Source organism: Bufo bufo, chromosome 2 (genome assembly GCF_905171765.1).
Source record: "Bufo bufo chromosome 2, aBufBuf1.1, whole genome shotgun sequence".
NCBI classification, from domain to species: Eukaryota; Metazoa; Chordata; class Amphibia; order Anura; family Bufonidae; genus Bufo; species Bufo bufo.
The window spans coordinates 119,305,004-119,323,257 of NC_053390.1; the positions used below are offsets into that span (position 1 = coordinate 119,305,004).

General features: G+C 43.6%; 1 protein-coding gene across 2 annotated transcripts in view; it reads right to left on the bottom strand.

Moving 5' to 3' along the window:
- LOC120992473 (NLR family apoptosis inhibitory protein) overlaps positions 1-18,254 on the bottom strand; it is a 98,712-nt gene that overhangs the window by 40,335 nt on the left and 40,123 nt on the right. Inside the window, exons 3-7 of one of the 2 annotated variants that reach the window (XM_040421479.1) lie at positions 17,868-17,949; positions 11,964-12,015; positions 7,463-7,582; positions 6,867-6,966; positions 3,306-3,354 (exon numbers count right to left, since the gene is read on the bottom strand). In XM_040421479.1, the coding sequence (XP_040277413.1) occupies positions 3,306-3,354; positions 6,867-6,966; positions 7,463-7,582; positions 11,964-12,015; positions 17,868-17,949 (403 nt within the window). Of the gene's footprint in view, positions 1-3,305; positions 3,355-6,866; positions 6,967-7,462; positions 7,583-11,963; positions 12,016-17,867; positions 17,950-18,254 lie in introns of those variants that run through there. The other variant, XM_040421480.1, reaches the window with a different exon arrangement.

An 18,254-nucleotide genomic window follows, 5' to 3' on the forward strand; every position in this document is an offset into this window, starting at 1 on the left:
TTGGATGGATTTGCCCATCTTGAAATCATGTGATGTGTAGTCGGTTAGAGGGGGGCAGAATGTATTTAGCATTCTATAATGATGTCTAGGATTAGACATGCCCATCTTGATATCATGAGATTTTCTCTGAACAGAAGTAATGTATATAACTTATGTTCCTACTTTGATATCCTAACCTAATAATAGCTTGGTTATAATGTGACAAGTTATTTACACTCACAAGTATTGTTAAGCTTATAATGCTTTATATTAACGCTATATATATTTATTTGCATGTATCATTGTGTTTATTTACTTATATATGTTTATAATCTTGTAACCAATAAATCTGCATATTTTTATAATACCTGTGTATTATTGTATAATGCAGAACTACATTTTATCATTAACATCATCTCACGTCAAAAATAACTTATTTATCTGAGGAAATAGTCGGACTCAGATGTGAATTGTGTCAATTAGGTTGTCTACAATTCACCAGGTCATGATTTTAAGAATTTATGACAAATTTTATAAATTAATTTTTTTATGGTTAATTATTTTTATGACCATAATTAATAATTCTTAATTGAATTATTACCCCCCGACAATTCATTATCTATGGGGCCGGAAGAGATGTGGAGAGCTCCGCAAAAAAAAGAACATGTCCTATTCTTGTCCGCAATTGCGGAAAAGAATAGGCAGTTCTGTGGGGGGTGCCGGCCGGGTGTATTGCGGATCCGCAATACAGTACGGACGTGTGAATGGACCCTTAAGGTAATTTTAGTGGAAACGTTCTTCTGCAGGCCAGTTAGGGTTAATTAAGGAGGGTAGATGAGCCCCTAAACTGGTACAATGTAAATATTGTTAGCAGTTTAGGCTACTTTCACACTAGCGTTCAGAGCGGATCCGTCTGATGTTTCATCAGACGGATCCGCTCCTATAATGCAGACGTTTGCATCCGTTCAGAACGGATCCGTCTGCATTATAACTTAGAAAAATTTCTAAGTGTGAAAGTAGCCTGAGCGGATCCGTTCAGACTTTACATTGAAAGTCAATGGGGGACGGATCCGCTTGAAGATTGAGCCATATGGTGTCATCGTCAAGCGGATCCGTCCCCATTGACTTCCATTGTAAGTCTGGACGGATCCGCTCGCCTCCGCACGGCCAGGCGGACACCCGAACGCTGCAAGCAGCGTTCAGGTGTCCGCTCACTGAGCGGAGCGGAGCGGAGGCTGAACGCTGCCAGACGGATGCATTCTCAGTGGATCCGCCTCCACTGAGAATGCATTAGGGCTCACGAGCGGACACCTGAACGCAGGTGTGAAAGTAGCCTTAAAGGGGTTTTCTCATCTCAGACAATGGGCATATCGCTAGGATATGCCCCCATTGTCTTATAGGTGCGGGTCCCGGGACTCGCACCTATATCGAGAATGGAGCCCCGAAAGTGAAGGAGAGCGCACTGCGCATGCGCAGCCGCCCTCCATTCATTTCTATCGGGGCCGCCGAAAATAGCCGAGCGCTGGCTCGGCTATTGCCGTCTGCCCCATAGAAATGAATGGGACCATGGGCCGCGCATGTGCGGCACGCTCCCATTCACTTTTATGGGAGAGGCGGGGATTAGCTTGGTGGTGGAAGGACCCTGGGAAATATGGGGTCCTCTAACCACAGCGCTCCCCGCTCCGTTCTCGATATAGGTGCAGGTCCCAGCAGTGGGACCCGCACCTATCAGACAATGGGGGCATATCCTAGCGATATGCCCCCATTGTCTAAGATGGGAATACCCCTTTAACTCCTTCTGGACCCAGCCAAGGTTTGCAAATCTGACTTGAGCGACTTTATGTGGTAAATTGTGGTAAATTTAAGTTGATATGTTTTACCTTTATTTATAAAAAAAAATCCAAAACTTGCAGAAAAATTGTAAGAATTTAATTTGAATTTCCTTGATTTTAAGTGTAACAGTGGTTGTGGATCGCCGATGTTCGCCTACTCATCGCCGCGGTCCCAGGCTCCATGCTCGGACGAGCACTACCCTTCCTGGCTGCCTCTATCCTGGCCGCCTGCGTCCAGCTGCATTACAGGGCAGGCAGCAGCGGTGATCTGCTGCCGGTGTCTCTCCATGCACTGCTCCAGTCCTGGACTCTGTGCCTGCAGATGCTGTACCTTATGGAATCTGCTCCATAGTTTCCTTTCTTCCCTGAACACAGCATGCCTTCTAGCCTGTGTCCTGTAGCTCCTCGGTAAGGGCCGGCGTGCATCACTTCCTGTGATGTAAGGGTTTTGCGCGGGACCTGTGTGACTAATCCCAGCCATCCTGCACCTATTTTAGTGGTTCAGCCCCCTTCCAAGACTCCTGAGCGTCAAAGGTCCTTGTGTCCTGCAAAGTTTGCTGTTATCTCTGCTTGTGTTCCTGTATATCTGGACTCCGCTACCTGTTTGATCCCTGGCTGCTTTGCCCGACTCTCCTGTTGCTGACCGGATTGCCTGACCTGAACCTGTGCCGCCTGCCCTGACCCATTGCTTGTCTGACTTTGCCTCTGCCTCATCCTTTGGGCCTGAACTGTCGCTCCTGGTTACGACTCGGCCTGCTGACTACAACTGTACCTCTGGTATCTTGGACTGGTACCCCCTGGTCCACCTGGACCATCTGCTTGGTGTACCAATCCTCTTCAAGAGGTAGCGACCCGGTGTTCCCCTCAGAAGGTCTATCCCCACTATCAGGGGTTTTGTGAAGATCGAGGGGTTCACTTAGACAACACCCTTAGAGGAGGTTGGTCACATGGCACAGTGGGTTCACACCCGCTGGTTTGTGACAGACAGATAGTGATAGCTTAAATAGTTATTAACATTCACCACATATCTACTTTATGTTGGCATAATTTTTAGGACGTTCGAAGGCTTAGATTTTGAGAATCAATTTTGAAAATTTCCAAGAAAATTTCTAAATATGACTTTTTTTAAAGGACCAATTCAGTTCTGGAGTCACTATGGGAGACTTGAATAATAGAAACCACCAATAAATGACCCAATTTTAGAAACTACACCCCTTAAAAACTGATAAAAGTAACTGTATGGCAGCTGGCGCTGGTCAGGAACTCCCTGCCGGCCACATCGTACATATAAGGCACAGGTTCAGAATGGATTAAAGGAACACCAGGTTTAGAAAAAGATGGCTTTCTTCCAAGAACAGGACAACACTTTATTGAAAGGAATGATGCTAATCTTCAATATCACACACAATCTGTGGACAACGGCGGTCCCATTTTAGGTAGAAAACAGCAATGCCTTTCTGATCCTGGAGAATCCCTGTTATGTCTGTTACTTACATTTTTAAGATCTTCAGGTGTTGTCTCTGTCTTTAGCAAAAATGGACAGCTGCAAAACACAGATTATAATGTTAATAGGCCCACAGAAAAGTAAATGGGCGTTGGGTGCTGTGAGGAATATGGATCATCATGTACTGGCAGCCCTGATTGTCATTTGATTCACCTTTTGGCATGTACCCAGTCAGTGTACATGCAAAATATGTTCTCACCCCCCCAGCTATCTGCTGTCAGCTAGCAAGGGAGGAAGCCCCAGGGGTCCAAGCTTCAAGGAGGCCCCAGGTGGATAAAGTCACACCTCAACCAGCCAGGTTGGAGGCAAGCTAATCCTGCAGGAAAACCCCCAGCAGGAGGTCTCAGCCCTTGTCCAGGATCAATGATACCTCCCAGACATGTTAGCACCTACATTTCATAAGGAATTATGAATCGTCCGTCCATCCCATGCATAATGTGTTTATCTTTTTGCGATCCTGGGGCAAAGCCAAATATCTACGTGGTTCTGGCTTGATGCTAGGATCCCCGGGAGGGGAGATATACATATCTCCACACAGAAACCAAATAACGGTACCATGCTTGGACTCTAGTTGTAGCCGGAACCCAGGCGGATCAATTAGGCCCGGAACCATTTTCCTGTGACATTCTGGTCTGGGCCCTAAGGGGTTTTATGGGTCATTTGCTGCCAGCACCAGAGAAGGAGGGGTGGACCCTTCCCAGAGGCGGGGAGGGGAGCGGCCGGCTACAGGTCATAAGCCCATGCAAGCCAGCGGGCGTTGTCTTTTCTGAAGGGGGTCACATCGTGCCAATGTGTTTGGAGAGACCGGGAACCAGCTGACATCACTGCCCCCATGTGACTGCAGCTGAGACTATTCTACCATCATAACCCAAAGAGACTTTCATCTACCCGGTAACTGACTTTTGCTCTGCTTAACCTTGTTGTACCTATATCACCTGTATCTGTAACCTCAGACCACTGTATATATTCTCTGTGTATACTGTGTCATCTAGTGTGCCCTTAAGGCCATTAAATATATAATTTAATCTTGTGCTATCTTGTATCTCGATCACTAATCCCCACGTCTGTGTTTCGGCCTAGTTATAAGCTACCGCAGGTTGGTTTCTCACCCTATATAATCCCGTTAGCGGATCGGGCTTATATCAAACGAGAAGCTGGTGCCTTCACTGCGGCAGTGAAAAGGCTCTCTCAGCTTGTTGCCTCTCTGTACCCGCGTGGACAAGAGGTGTCTGTGTAAACTGTACCAAGCTGACCTTACCTGCTCCTCTGGAGGGCGTAACGTCATGCTTTGGTAACCCGTGACAATACCGCGTCTCGTGAGCTCGACGTAGGTGACGTCAAGCGGGCACAAGGTCTGGTATTCGTCACAGGTGCATTTCATATTTCCCATAGACCTTCAGCTAACCTTTGGAGCTCCATTTACTGCAAAAAATGCACCAAAAATGTAGGTGCAAAAAACACCACTAAAAAGCAAAAGTGCAGAAAAACGCCACCAAAAACATATGTTTGAAAGCAACCTCAAGCAGGGGCGAACTGGCCATAGACCCTACAGGGAAATTTCCAGGTGGGCCATTGCCCAGGGGGCTGCCTAAGCCCTCTTCACGGCCGACAGCCAGGTACATAAAGATCTGATTCTTTCAGCACTAATTAATGTAGCAGCATCTGCGCTTATTCACCTGCCCAATGGCTGCAAGATCCCTCCTGAATTCAACTGTATTGCCTTCCTTAGGACAATGGTTCATTTGAATATTGTGGCACGGGTGGCAGTAGTTTATGCTGCACTGTGGCGGCAGTAGTTTATGCTGCACTGTGGTATTTGGTTCTCCAGGGGCGGCATTTTGTTCTGCACTACAGTATTGCTGGCCCCGCCTACTTCTGTTGTCCCTGCCTACATGTATTGGCCTACAAAATGGGGCCACTTTTAGTTTTTTTACCAGGGCCACTTTAAGTTCCCAGTCTACCCCTGCCTTTGTAACATCCCAGAGTGGTGTTACCACTTCTGCACCTTGCTTCTATCTTTTATGGTCTAACCTGTATGTCACCTATATATTTATTTCCAGGTCCCCCAACACTGTGCATTTATATTAATGTTATGTAAATGTTCATGTAATGTTGCTGGTTCACCAGCAGGTGGAAGAAAACACGGCAGAGCTGTATGTAGGTAGAATGGAGCATTCCATTCCATTCTAACCCCCCTCTGTAGAGAAGTGGGCTAGCCCTATTTCCTTAAGGAAGGGTGGGGACCAGTTAGAAGTTAGTTTAGATTACACTAAGGGGAAGGGTGTGCAGGGGGAACGTCTCTGCTGGACATGCCCATGCAAGCCAGAGCACCTTAAGCTCTGCTGGCCAGGGAGGCTGAAGCATAGAAGCCTCAGGAGCCAGGAGATTAGTTCCTCGGCTTAAGCTAAGTTTGATTAAAGAGAGAAGTGCAGCATAAAGAAGAAGCCAAGTTATCCAGTCAGTTTGTCAGTACAGCAGAGTGAGAAAGAAATAGCAGAGTTGAGTTTGCCTGCCAGTTTAATGCTAAAGCCTGCTGGAACCAAGACAAAGCCTGTAAGCTGTTGAAATAAACATTTATTCAAAGTAAAGCTGCTGTTAAACTTCAACTCAAGGTCTGGACTCAAGTTATTCTTTCCAATCCCTCTCAATTATTTCCCTTTTTATTGCTTCGGAGCCAAAGTCTGGGGTCCAGCAGTATCCAGATAGGAGCACCGTGACACATAAAGAGACATTTAGGACGCACTACACCACTCAGCATTCCTACTAAACCTGGGTCGCGATAGGAGGGCCCTGGGGGGAGGCGACCTGTTATACCTTCAAGGTTATATCTTAATAATAAGTTATCATTACATTGATGCAAATGTATCTTATGAAGTCACTTCAGAAATATATGACCACCAGCTGGTTCTCAGCTTATGGTCAGTTGACCTTTAATGCATTGTTTAAAGAAGACAACCCCTAAAATGAACATTATGGGGTTAATTTATTAAGACCGACATTTTAGACACCGATCTTAATAACCCCTATATGTGGTGGTGGATCCGCTGGAGTTATGATCACCATGTTGATGACGCACATCTGGCCTATACTATGGTATACTATGGCAAAAAATCCCCATATATACACCACACATATAATATAAGTAGTGGATGCATGGAATAGCCTTCCTGCAGAAGTGGTAGCTGCAAATACAGTGAAGGAGTTTAAGCATGCATGGGATAGGCATAAGGCCATCCTTCATATAAGATAGGGCCAGGGGCTATCCATAGTACTCAGTATATTGGGCAGACTAGATGGGCCAAATGGTTCTTATCTGCCGACACATTCTATGTTTCTATGTTTCTATCTCAATCTATGCAACTGCATGCCCATTGACTCCCATTCTAAAAAGCCTATACTGCATAGTATAGGTATTTTTGTATTGAACTGTCGACACCCGGTTGGCATACACCGGGCTCATAATAAGCCATGGATATGTGAATCATAGATGCAGATCCTACACCACAAACATAGGCCTACTTTCTACATATAAGAAAATACATGTGACTCACTCAGGGATAAACTTGGCGTGTTCTTTACAGGGTTCATCATTTTCCTCCCAGTTATATACACAGCCAGCACAAGAGATGCACAGGACAATATCTCCTCTACCTAAAGATGAAAAATAAAAACATATTTCTTTTAGGCCTCTTTCACACGACCGTGTGTCCACCGTGGCCGTATTGCGGCCCGCATATGGCGGGTCCGCAATGCACGGGGCACTGGCCATGTGCATTCCGCTCCACGGATGCGGACCCATTCACTTGAATGGGTCCGCAAATCTGGAGAAGCGGTGCGGAACGAAACCACATAACGGAAGCACTACGGAGTGCTTTCGTGGGGTTTCGGTCCGTGCTTCTGTTCCGCAAAAAGATAGAACGGCTGGCCCATGGTCAGTGCCCGTGCATTGCATACGTTCGTGTGCAAGAGGCCTTACTTGGAGGAAATATCAAGAAATAACATCTCTATTCAAATGGTGGGCACCAATGGGGCCTGTTGGTTTCTGTCATGTGTCCATCATTTTACTGAAACATCTTACTCATGGTTCCACCAGATTGGTAGCAATGAATCACATGAAACTTTTGATGAGTTATTTCTCAGATCTTACCTGTGTAGTAAAATCCTGCTCGGGCAATTGAAGCAGTATCTTTTTTGGCATCTGAAGGCCATTTTTTAAATGACTCCAAACGAACATTCTCATCTTGAAAGAGGCTCATCTTTGTATAACCTTGGTAAAATGTGTTGAAATTTTATCAGTGTTGAATTTTTTTAAGATGATTACTGTTGCATCTGTCACTGAACAGTTTGTTGGCCAAAAAATGTAAAAGCCCTGGCCAACTTTATGTTTCATGAAAAGTCTCCTACCGTTATGTGCCTACAACTTCTGTGCAAACCTACAGTCAGGTCCATAAATATTGGGACATCGACACAATGCTAACATTTTTGGCTCTATACACCACCACAATGGATTTCAAATGAAACGAACAAGATGTGCTTTAACTGAAGACTGTCAGCTTTAATTTGGGGGTATTTAAATCCAAATCAGGTGAACGGTGTAGGAATTACAACAGTTTGCATATGTGCCTCCCACTTGTTAAGGGACCAAAAGTAATGGGACAGAATAATAATCATAAATCAAACTTTCACTTTTTAATACTTGGTTACAAATCCTTTGCAGTAAATTACAGTCTGAAGTCTGGAATGCATAGACATCACCAGACGCTGGGTTTCATCCCTGGTGATGCTCTGCCAGGCCTCTACTGCAACTGTCTTCAGTTCCTGCTTGTTCTTGGGGCATTTTCCCTTCAGTTTTGTCTTCAGCAAGTGAAATGCATGCTCAATCGGATAGAGGTCAGGTGATTGACTTGGCCATTGCATAACATTCCACTTCTTTCCCTTAAAAAACTCTTTGGTTGCTTTTGCAGTATGCTTTGGGTCATGGGTCCATCTGCACTGTGAAGCGCCGTCCAATGAGTTCTGAAGCATTTGCCTCAATATGAGCAGATAATATTGCCCAAAACCCTTCAGAATTCATCCTGCTGCTTTTGTCAGCAGTCACATCATCAATAAATACAAGAGAACCAGTTCCATTGGCAGCCATACATGCCCATGCCATGACACTACCACCACCATGCTTCACTGATGAGGTGGTATGCTTAGGATTATGAGCAGTTCCTTACCTTCTCCATACTCTTCTCTTCCCATCACTCTGGTACAAGTTGATCTTGGTCTCACTTGTCCATAGGATGTTGTTCCAGAACTGTGAAGGCTTTTTTAGATGTTGTTTGGCAAACTCTAATCTGGCCTTCCTGTTTTTGAGGCTCACCAATGGTTTAAATCTTGTGGTGAACCCTCTGTATTCACTCTGGTGAAGTCTTCTCTTGATTGTTAACTTTGACACACATACACCTACCTCCTGGAGAGTGTTCTTGATCTGGCCAACTTTTGTGAAGGGTGTTTTCTTCACCAGGGAAATAATTCTTTGGTCATCCACCACAGTTGTTTTCCGTGGTCTTCCGGGTCTTTTGGTGTTGCTGAGCACACCGTTGCGTTCCTTCTTTTTAAGAATGTTCCAAACAGTTGTTTTGGCCACGCCTAATTGTTGCTATCTCTCTGATGGGTTTGTTTTGTTTTTTCAGCCTAATGATGGCTTGCTTCACTGATAGTGACAGCTCTTTGGATCTCATCTTGAGAGTTGACAGCAACAGATTCCAAATGCAAATAGCACACTTGAAATGAACTCTGGACCTTTTATCTGCTCATTGTAATTGGGATAATGAGGGAATAACACACACCTGGCCATGGAACAGCTGAGAAGCCAATTGTCCCATTACTTTTGTTCCCTTAACAAGTAGGAGGCACATATGCAAACTGTTGTAATTCCTACACCGTTCACCTGATTTGGATGTAAATACCTTCAAATTAAAGCTGACAGTCTGCAGTTAAAGCACATCTTGTTTGTTTCATTTCAAATCCACTGTGGTGGTGTATAGAGCCAAAAATGTTAGAATTGTGTCGATGTCCCAATATTTATGGACCTGACTGTATATGTAATAACAGATAAATTCTGTGTAGTCTAATCCACCTTCTAAACTCCCTTCTATCCTCTATATAGGAAACCTACATAAAGTCCAGAGGTTAGCAGGAAGAATGGAAGACTGAAGGATTTGACTACACAGCATTTTCTGTTACCATAGAGACATATAGGTTTACATAGAAAGACACATAGTGGTAGAAGTGGTAGAATTTTGCTAAATCAGTGTCCTATCTAGTGTTACCATAATTAATATTCCTTATTTTGTGTAGGCAGATTGCATTTCCCCAGACACAAATTATCCCTTTATTTCATTATACAGAATGAATCATATGCTAATTCTTTATACTGACCCTGACCCACATTTGCATATTAATATGATCATGTCTTATCCACTGTGAACCCCTCTTCAGCTCTCCCATATCCTTTCTAGAGTGCAGAGCCCAAAATCAAATCACTGAAAAATCTATATTTTAGCTCACCCTTAAAGGGGTTATCTCAGATAATGGGGGCATATCATTGCTGGGACCCGCATCTATATCGGGAATGGAGCCCCGCAAGGTGGTGGCTGGCGGACTCCGGTCCAGCCACCACCAAGTACTCTCCCCATAGAAGTGAATGGGAGCGCACAGTGCATGACCGTCCACCGCTACCATTCACTTTTATGGGCCTGACGGAAATGGTACTCGGCTATTTTCGGCGGCCCCATAGAAAATGAATGGAGGGCGGCTGTGCATGCGTAGTGTGCTCTACACCACTTTCGGGGGTTCCGTTCTCAATATAGGTGCGGGTTCTAGCAATATGCCCCCATCGTCTGTGATGAGATAACCACTTTAAAGAGTTGTCCTATTTCAACAACTTATCCCCTATTCAAAGAATAGCGGATAAGTGTCTATTCTTCAGGGGTCTGACCACAAGGGACCCAACTAATCACTAAAATGAGAGCCTATTTTCCCCTGTTTGTGGAGCTCCTGTAGATAACCAAGTACAAGCACTCAATTATCTCCATCAACCCTTTACAGTAGAATGGAGCAGCAGCAGGCACAAGTCTCCACCGCTCCATTCGAACTGGGGGACATTGGCCCCCTGTTATAGTGATCGGCAGGGGCCCCAATTGTTGGACCCCTTCCAATCAGACACTTATCCCCTATCCTGTCCTTTTGTAGTATAGATTGCTATTGTATGCTGCTATGGATATGAGCCGTCAGAGGTGTCTGGCAATACTCCTCTCTCCTTACTGTGAACACATACATGCGTGATTAAAGTTTTTTTTTCAGAATTACTTTTAACAGATATCCTCATGTACATCTTCCCCATGCTTTTTTTCTATTCGGACTCTCTTGACCTGTTTTCACCATGTAAATCAATCACTATGCTTTGTACACAGCCTGTATGTAGATCTTCCTGTTGCTGTATCCAACCTATCGCATGATGCACTTCTCATTCCTCTGCCACCGCTCCAGCACTGCCCCTAACAACACCCAAGTAGTTTATAGCTCCTCCCACCCAGCTAGTTACATAGACACTCCCCTATCACTGCCCCTAACACCCAAGTAGTTTTTAGCTCCTCCCACCCAGCTAGTTACATACACTCCCCTATCACCGCCCCTAACAACGCCCAGCTAGTTTATAGCTCCTCCCTCCCAGCTAGTTACATAGACAGTCCTCTATCACTGCTTTACCTATGGACATGACATCACAGGAAATAAGAAAGAGCTACATTGACATGTCACACCTGACAGTCATGTGACCACATCACAGAACGAAAGATAGGAACAATAAAGGTAAAAGAAATACATTACAAAATTACAGCGACCTTCATAAATGATTATTTTAAAGGATGTTGATGCAAAATGGTAAACTCCTTTAAGGATTATATAACCTAACAGTGCTAAGCTAGTTGGTCTAATAATACTTAAAGGGGTTTGGCAATGACAATTTTAGGTTTGGTGTAGTGCCACTGGTTATCTGCTCTACATTTTACATGAACTTAAAGGGGTTGTCCCATGAAAAATCTTCAAAATTTTTCAAATCATCCCCTGGATCTGAATACTTTTGTAACTGCATGTAATTAAATATTTAGTATAGCCATTGAGCTATCTGTAAAATGCATCTGTATAGCGCCACCTGCTGTTTGTTCTTTTTGTATTTTCTCTGTCCATCTTGGTGAGGTGGACACACATACTCAATTCCATCCTTCAACTGCCACCTGAGCTGTGCTAGGGAGAGGGCTGCAGCAGAAGGGAGACAACCCCTGAGAGAGGACACTCCTTCTGAGCTGCCAGCTTGATATGAATCTAGTAGAGCAATGAACGTGGAGATCTCTGGATCCATGTGAGGTACAGGGCTGGTTCTAGCTTTGTTACAAAGAGATTGTCATGTACTATGTGATGTCTGATTTTTATTTTTTACATTAACCCAATTGGATAACCCCTTTAACATCCCCTCCTTAGGCAGGCATATAACAGGTCAGATGGCCTTTGTAAGGCAAGGGCACCATCCGTAAATGTTTTAGTATTTCATCTTGTCACAATGTGCTAGGAATTCTCTGGAAAAAATAAATACAATCACTTACTTGGTTGACAGGGCTCAGTGCTGTCAATCACTCCAGTGAGGAAATGCTTTCCCTAAAATATTTGTTAGAATAATTACCATACTTTTACATATTGGTTATTAAGAGCCTTTATAACAGATGCCATGACATTGTGAGTGATCCTTGTTCTGATAAATCTAAATGGACTAGGAGAGACCCCATTGACTTTTCTAGTTGGGTGTTCAAAAAAATAAGGAAAGCTTGACTGAACCCCCAAACACGAATCTGAACAAAGCCTATGACACATGGCTAAAATCCTAAAATTAGACAGAGATTTAGGGGGTCATTTATTAAACTGGTGTAAAGTAGAACTGGCTTAGTTGCCCATAGAAATTAATCAGATCCCACCTTTAATTTTTCACCGTTCCTTTGGAAAATGAAAGGAGGAATCTAATTGGTTGCTATGAGCAACTAAGCCAGTTCTACTTTACACCAGTTTGATAAATGACCCCCTTAGAGCACTTTCACACTGGCGTTAAAGTTTTCCGGTATTGAGTTCCGTCATAGGGGCTCAATACCAGAAAAAAAAAAATCTGTTTTATCCCAATGCATTCTGAATGGAGAGCAATCTATTTAGTATGCATCAGGTTGTCTTCAGTTCAGTCCCTTTTACGGTATGCTGCGGTATTTTCTCCGGACAAAATTCCGGAACACTTGCCGGATGGCCGGATCCAGCATTAACTTCTATTGAAATGTATTAATGCCATATCTGGTACCAAGTGTTCCGAAAAAACGTATCTGGTTCCCGGTCTGCGCATGCCAGACCTTTTAAATTGTAAAAAAGATAAATACCGATCAGTTTTTCCGATGACACCGGAGAGACGGATCCGGAAGTTGCAATGCATTTGTCAACGGATCATAACCGGAAACAAATGATATCTGTTTGCAATGCGGATTCCGGATCCGGCAGCAGTTCCGGCAACGGAACTGTCTGCCGGATTCTTCTAACGCTAGTATTAAAGTACACTTAGTTTCTGCTCACACTGGCAACATGACTTGACAATCCACATAACACTAACATTGTTAGAGTCAGTTTTCTATTTGACACTCGCTCCCATCCACAGACTTCTGCCCAGATTCCATAAAGGAATAATTTGTTCTTTACTTGATACTATACTGGTACATCTCAATAAAATAGGATATCATTGAAAAGTTAATTTACTGTATTTCGGTAATTCAATTCAAATAGTGAAACTCATATATTATATAGATTCATTACACACAGAGTGATCTATTTCAAGCGTTTATTTATTTTAATGTTGAGGATTATGGCTTACAGCTAATGAAAACCCAAAAATCTGTATCTCAGAAAATTAGAATATTGTGTAAGACCAATTCAAAAATGATTTTTAATACAGAAATATTGGCCTACTGAAAACTATGTATAGTACATGCCACTCATATACTTGTCCGGGCTCCTTTGTATGAATTACTGCATCAATGTGGCATGCTATGGAGGGTGATCAGCAGCTTGCACTGCAGGAAGTGTTATGGAAGCCCATGTTGCCTTTGCTTTGATAGCGCCTTCAAGGGACACTGACAGCCCAATAAGCATATTAGCTATATATATACAGTACAGGTCTTATAAAGTGTATTAAAAGCATATAAGTATCCCCCCTGTCCACCTTATAAATACCGAAAACTAAAGTTTTATAACCTGCTTGTCTCGTCTCCAATCTGCCCAAGGGGCGGTGTTTCATCTCAAAATGCGCCCAGCCAGCCGCTCCCAACTGCCGTTCTGAAGCCCCGCCCAGCTCATCAATATTCACTTCGCTGGGCGGTGGCTACAACTCTCCCCGACTCAAGATCCTGCGCATGGCCAATTCAATCCTCTGGGCACGTCTTCCGTCTAATCTTCAGCGGCCGGGGTCACATCGCGGGGTCACATCGCGCCTGCGTACAGACAGTCTGCGTCTTAGAGGCCGCTGCAGCCTCTGCTTTATGCGCATGCGCCGGGCACTTGAGTCGGGGAGAGTTGTAGCCGCCGCCCAGCGAAGTGAATATTGATGAGCTGGGCGGGGCTTCAGAACGGCAGTTGGGAGCTGCTGGATGGGCGCATTTTGAGATGAAACGCCGCCCCTTGGGTCAGATTGGAGACGAGACAAGCAGGTTATAAAACTTTAGTTATTCGGTATTTATAAGGTGGACAGGGGGGATACTTAGATGATTTAAATACACTTGATAAGACCTGTACTGTCATATATATACCTAAATATTCTTATTGGGCCTGTCAGTGTCCCTTTCCAGCTCTTCTGCATTGTTGGTTCTGGAGTCTCTGTCAATACTCTATACATTCTGTATAGGGATTAGTCAGTGAGTTTGCTGGCCATCAAGCACAGTGATACCTTGGTTAATAAACCATGTATTGTACTTTTGGCTGTGTGTGGCAGGGTGCCAAGTTTTCTGAAAATGAAAATCAGCATCGCCATAAAGTTATCACAGAGGGAAGCATGAAGTGCTTTAAAATTCCTGGTAGAAAACGGCTGCGCTGACATTGGACTTGATATAACACGCTGGAATAAAACCAGCAGATGACATGGCTCGTGAAGTGTCCATCAGTAATGTGGAAACTTCACACTGGACCTCAAGCAACTTGGATTGTGTGCCTCTCCAAACTTCATCCAGACTATGGACCTTGGTTCCAAATAAAATGCAAAATTTAACTTCATCTGAAAAACAGGACTTTGGACCACTGAGCAGTAGTCCAGTCCCTTTTTTCCTATCCCAGGTAAGGCTACTTTCACACTAGCGTTCGGAGCGGATCCGTCTGATGTTTTATCAGACGGATCCGCTCCTATAATGCAGACGTTTGCATCCGTTCAGAACGGTTTCCCGTCTGCATTATAACTTAGAAAACTTACTAAGTCTGAAAGTAGCCTGAGCGGATCCGTCCAGACTTACATTTAAAGTCAATGGGGACGAACCGCTTGAAGATTGAGCCATATGGTGTCATCTTCAAGCGGATCCGTCCCCATTGACTTCCATTATAAGTCTGGACGGATCCGCTCGCCTTCGCACGGCCAGGCGGACACCCGAACGCTGCTTGCAGCGTTCAGGTGTCCGCTCACTGAGCGGAGCGGAGGCTGAGCGCTGGCAGACGGATGTATTCTCAGCGGATCCGCCTCCACTGAGAATGCATTAGGGCCAGACGGATGCGTTCGGGGCCGCTCGTGAGCCCCTTCAAACGGAGCTCACAAGCGGAGCCCCGAACGCTAGTTTGAAAGTAGCCTAAGATGATTCTGACGTTGTCTCTGGGTCAAAAGTGACTTAACACAAGGAATGCGGCAGTTGTAGCTCATGTCCTTTATAGGCCTGCGTGTGGTGGCTCTTGAAGCATGGACTCCAGCTGCAGTCCACTACTTGTGAATTTCTGCCAATTCTTGAAGTGCCTTTTCTTGAAAGTCCTCTCAAGGCTGTGGTTATCCCTGTGGCTTGTGCACCTTTTTTCTTCCAGACTTTTTCCTTCTACTCAACTTCCCATAATATTGCTTGGATATAGCACTCTGTGAACAGCCAGCTTCTTAGCAATGACCTTTGTGGCTTCCCCTCCTGTGGAGGGCGTTAATGACTGTCTTCTGGACAACTGTGAAGTCAGAAGTCTTCCCAATGATTGTTCATTCTGAGGGACCACTTAAAGGCTTAGGAAACCTTTGCATGTATTTTGTGGTGATTAGCTGATTAGAGTGTGACACCATGAGTCTACAATATTGAGCTTTTTCATAATATTCTAATTTTCTGAGATACTGACTTTTCGGTGTAAGCCATAATCATCAACATTAAAGGAAATAAATGCTTGAAATAGATCACTGTGTGTGTATTGAAGCTGTATAATATGAGTTTCAATGTTTGAATTGATTACTGAAATAAATTAAACTTTTGAGGATATTCTAATTCTTGGAGATGGATAGTAGGGTAGCATTCAATAGGCACCATCAATTTGACAGAAAGAACTATGGGTTTTTGGTTCAGTTCACACTAGTGTTTATGCATTTCTGTAGTTTTTAATTTTTAATATCGAATGTAATTGCAGTAAAAAAAAGCATATCAGTTAGGTACCTGTTGGATCCATTATAAGTCAATCACGAAAGATAAAGGATCATAACAGATCATTATGGATCTCGCATATCTATCATGGATCCTGTACAAACGGAAGCTATGACACCAGTGTGAACAACGCCACCTACAGTCATGGCCAAAAGTTTTGAGAATGACAAAAATATTAGTTTTCACAAAGTTTGCTGCTAAACTGCTTTTAGATCTTTGTTTCAGTTGTTTCTGTGATGTAGTGAAATAGAATTACACGCACTTCATACGTTTCAAAGGCTTTTATCGACAATTACATGACATTTATGCAAAGAGTTAGTATTTGCGGTGTTGGCCCTTCTTTTTCAGGACCTCTGCAATCCGACTGGGCATGCTCTCAATCAACTTCTGGCCCAATTCCTGACTGATAGCAACCCATTCTTTCATAATCACTTCTTGGAGTTTGTCAGAATTAGTGGGTTTTTGTTTGTCCATCTGCCTCTTGAGGATTGACCACAAGTTCTCAATGGGATTAAGATCTGGGGAGTTTCCAGGCCATGGACCCAAAATGTCAACGTTTTGGTCCCCGAGCCACTTAGTTATATCACTTTTGCCTTATAGCACGGAGCTCCATCGTGCTGGAAAATGCATTGTTCTTCACCAAACTGTTGTTTGGATTGTTGGGAAGAAGTTGCTGTTGGAGAGTGTTTTGGTGCCATTCTTTATTCATGACTGTGTTTTTGGGCAAAATTGTGAGTGAGCCCACTCCCTTGGATGAGAAGCAACCCCACACATGAATGGTCTCAGGATGCTTTACTGTTGGCATGACACAGGACTGATGGTAGAACTCACCTTTTCTTCTCCGGACAAGCCTTTTTCCAGATGCCCCAAACAATCGGAAAGAGGCTTCATCTGAGAATATGACTTTGCCCCAGTCCTCAGCAGTCCATTCACCATACTTTCTGCAGAAGATAAATCTGTCCCTGATGTTTTTTTTGGAGAGAAGTGGCTTCTTTGCTGCCCTTCTTGACACCAGGCCATCTTCCAAAAGTCTTCGCCTCACTGTGCGTGCAGCTCACACCTGCCTGCTGCCATTCCTGAGCAAGCTCTGCACTGGTGGCACTCCGATCCCGCAGCTGAATCCTCTTTAGGAGACGATCCTGGCGCTTGTTGGACTTTCTTGGACGCCCTGAAGCCTTCTTAACAAGAATTGAACCTTTTTCCTTGAAGTTCTTGATGATCCTATAAATTGTTGATTGAGGTGCAATCTTAGTAGCCACAATATCCTTGCCTGTGAAGCCATTTTTATGCAACGCAATGATGGCTGCACGCGTTTCTTTGCAGGTCACCATGGTTAACAATGGAAGAACAATGATTTCAAGCATCACCCTCCTTTAACATGTCAAGTCTGCCATTTTAACCCAATCAGCCTGACATAATGATCTCCAGCCTTGTGCTCGTCAACATTCTCACCTGAGTTAACAAGACGATTACTGAAATGATCTCAGCAGGTCCGTTAATGACAGCAATGAAATGCAGTGGAAAGGTTTTTTTGGGATTAAGTTAATTTTCATGGCAAAGAAGGACTATGCAATTCATCTGATCACTCTTCATAACATTCTGGAGTATATGCAAATTGCTATTATAAAAACTTAAGCAGCAACTTTTCCAATTTCCAATATTTATGTAATTCTCAAAACTTTTGGCCACGACTGTACATATAAAACCATGCTATACCATAAACACATTACCACTAAATAATACAGTAGTATATTATATGATATTATTATGTATTGTGTTATGTCATTGACATTCTCACAGAAGTGAACTTGTAAAGCACATAACATCATTCTAGGAACTCACCGTGAATCCAGGAAACCCATTGTATGAATTAATGAGCACTTTAATCTCATCAGGAGGTTTCTTACTAATGAGAAAATTGCACCTAATATGAAAGAATTACAAATAAAAATTTATTTTTATTTTCAAAAAATAAAAATGCTTTTCCACCATAAACAATTGTAACATAGTATAGAGCTGCCATTGTATGCACCATAATATTGGATCATGGATCCATTAGACATCTAATACCCATACACATATGATAGCTGCTGGCAAATCGTGTGTTCCTCCTACAGCTGTTTCAACTGAATCCACCATTAGTATGCACATTTGGCCAGACAAACCTCTTTAATATGCAATGCTGTATGCCACAGTTTTTTGCACATGCCCCACATCTGTAACATGCAT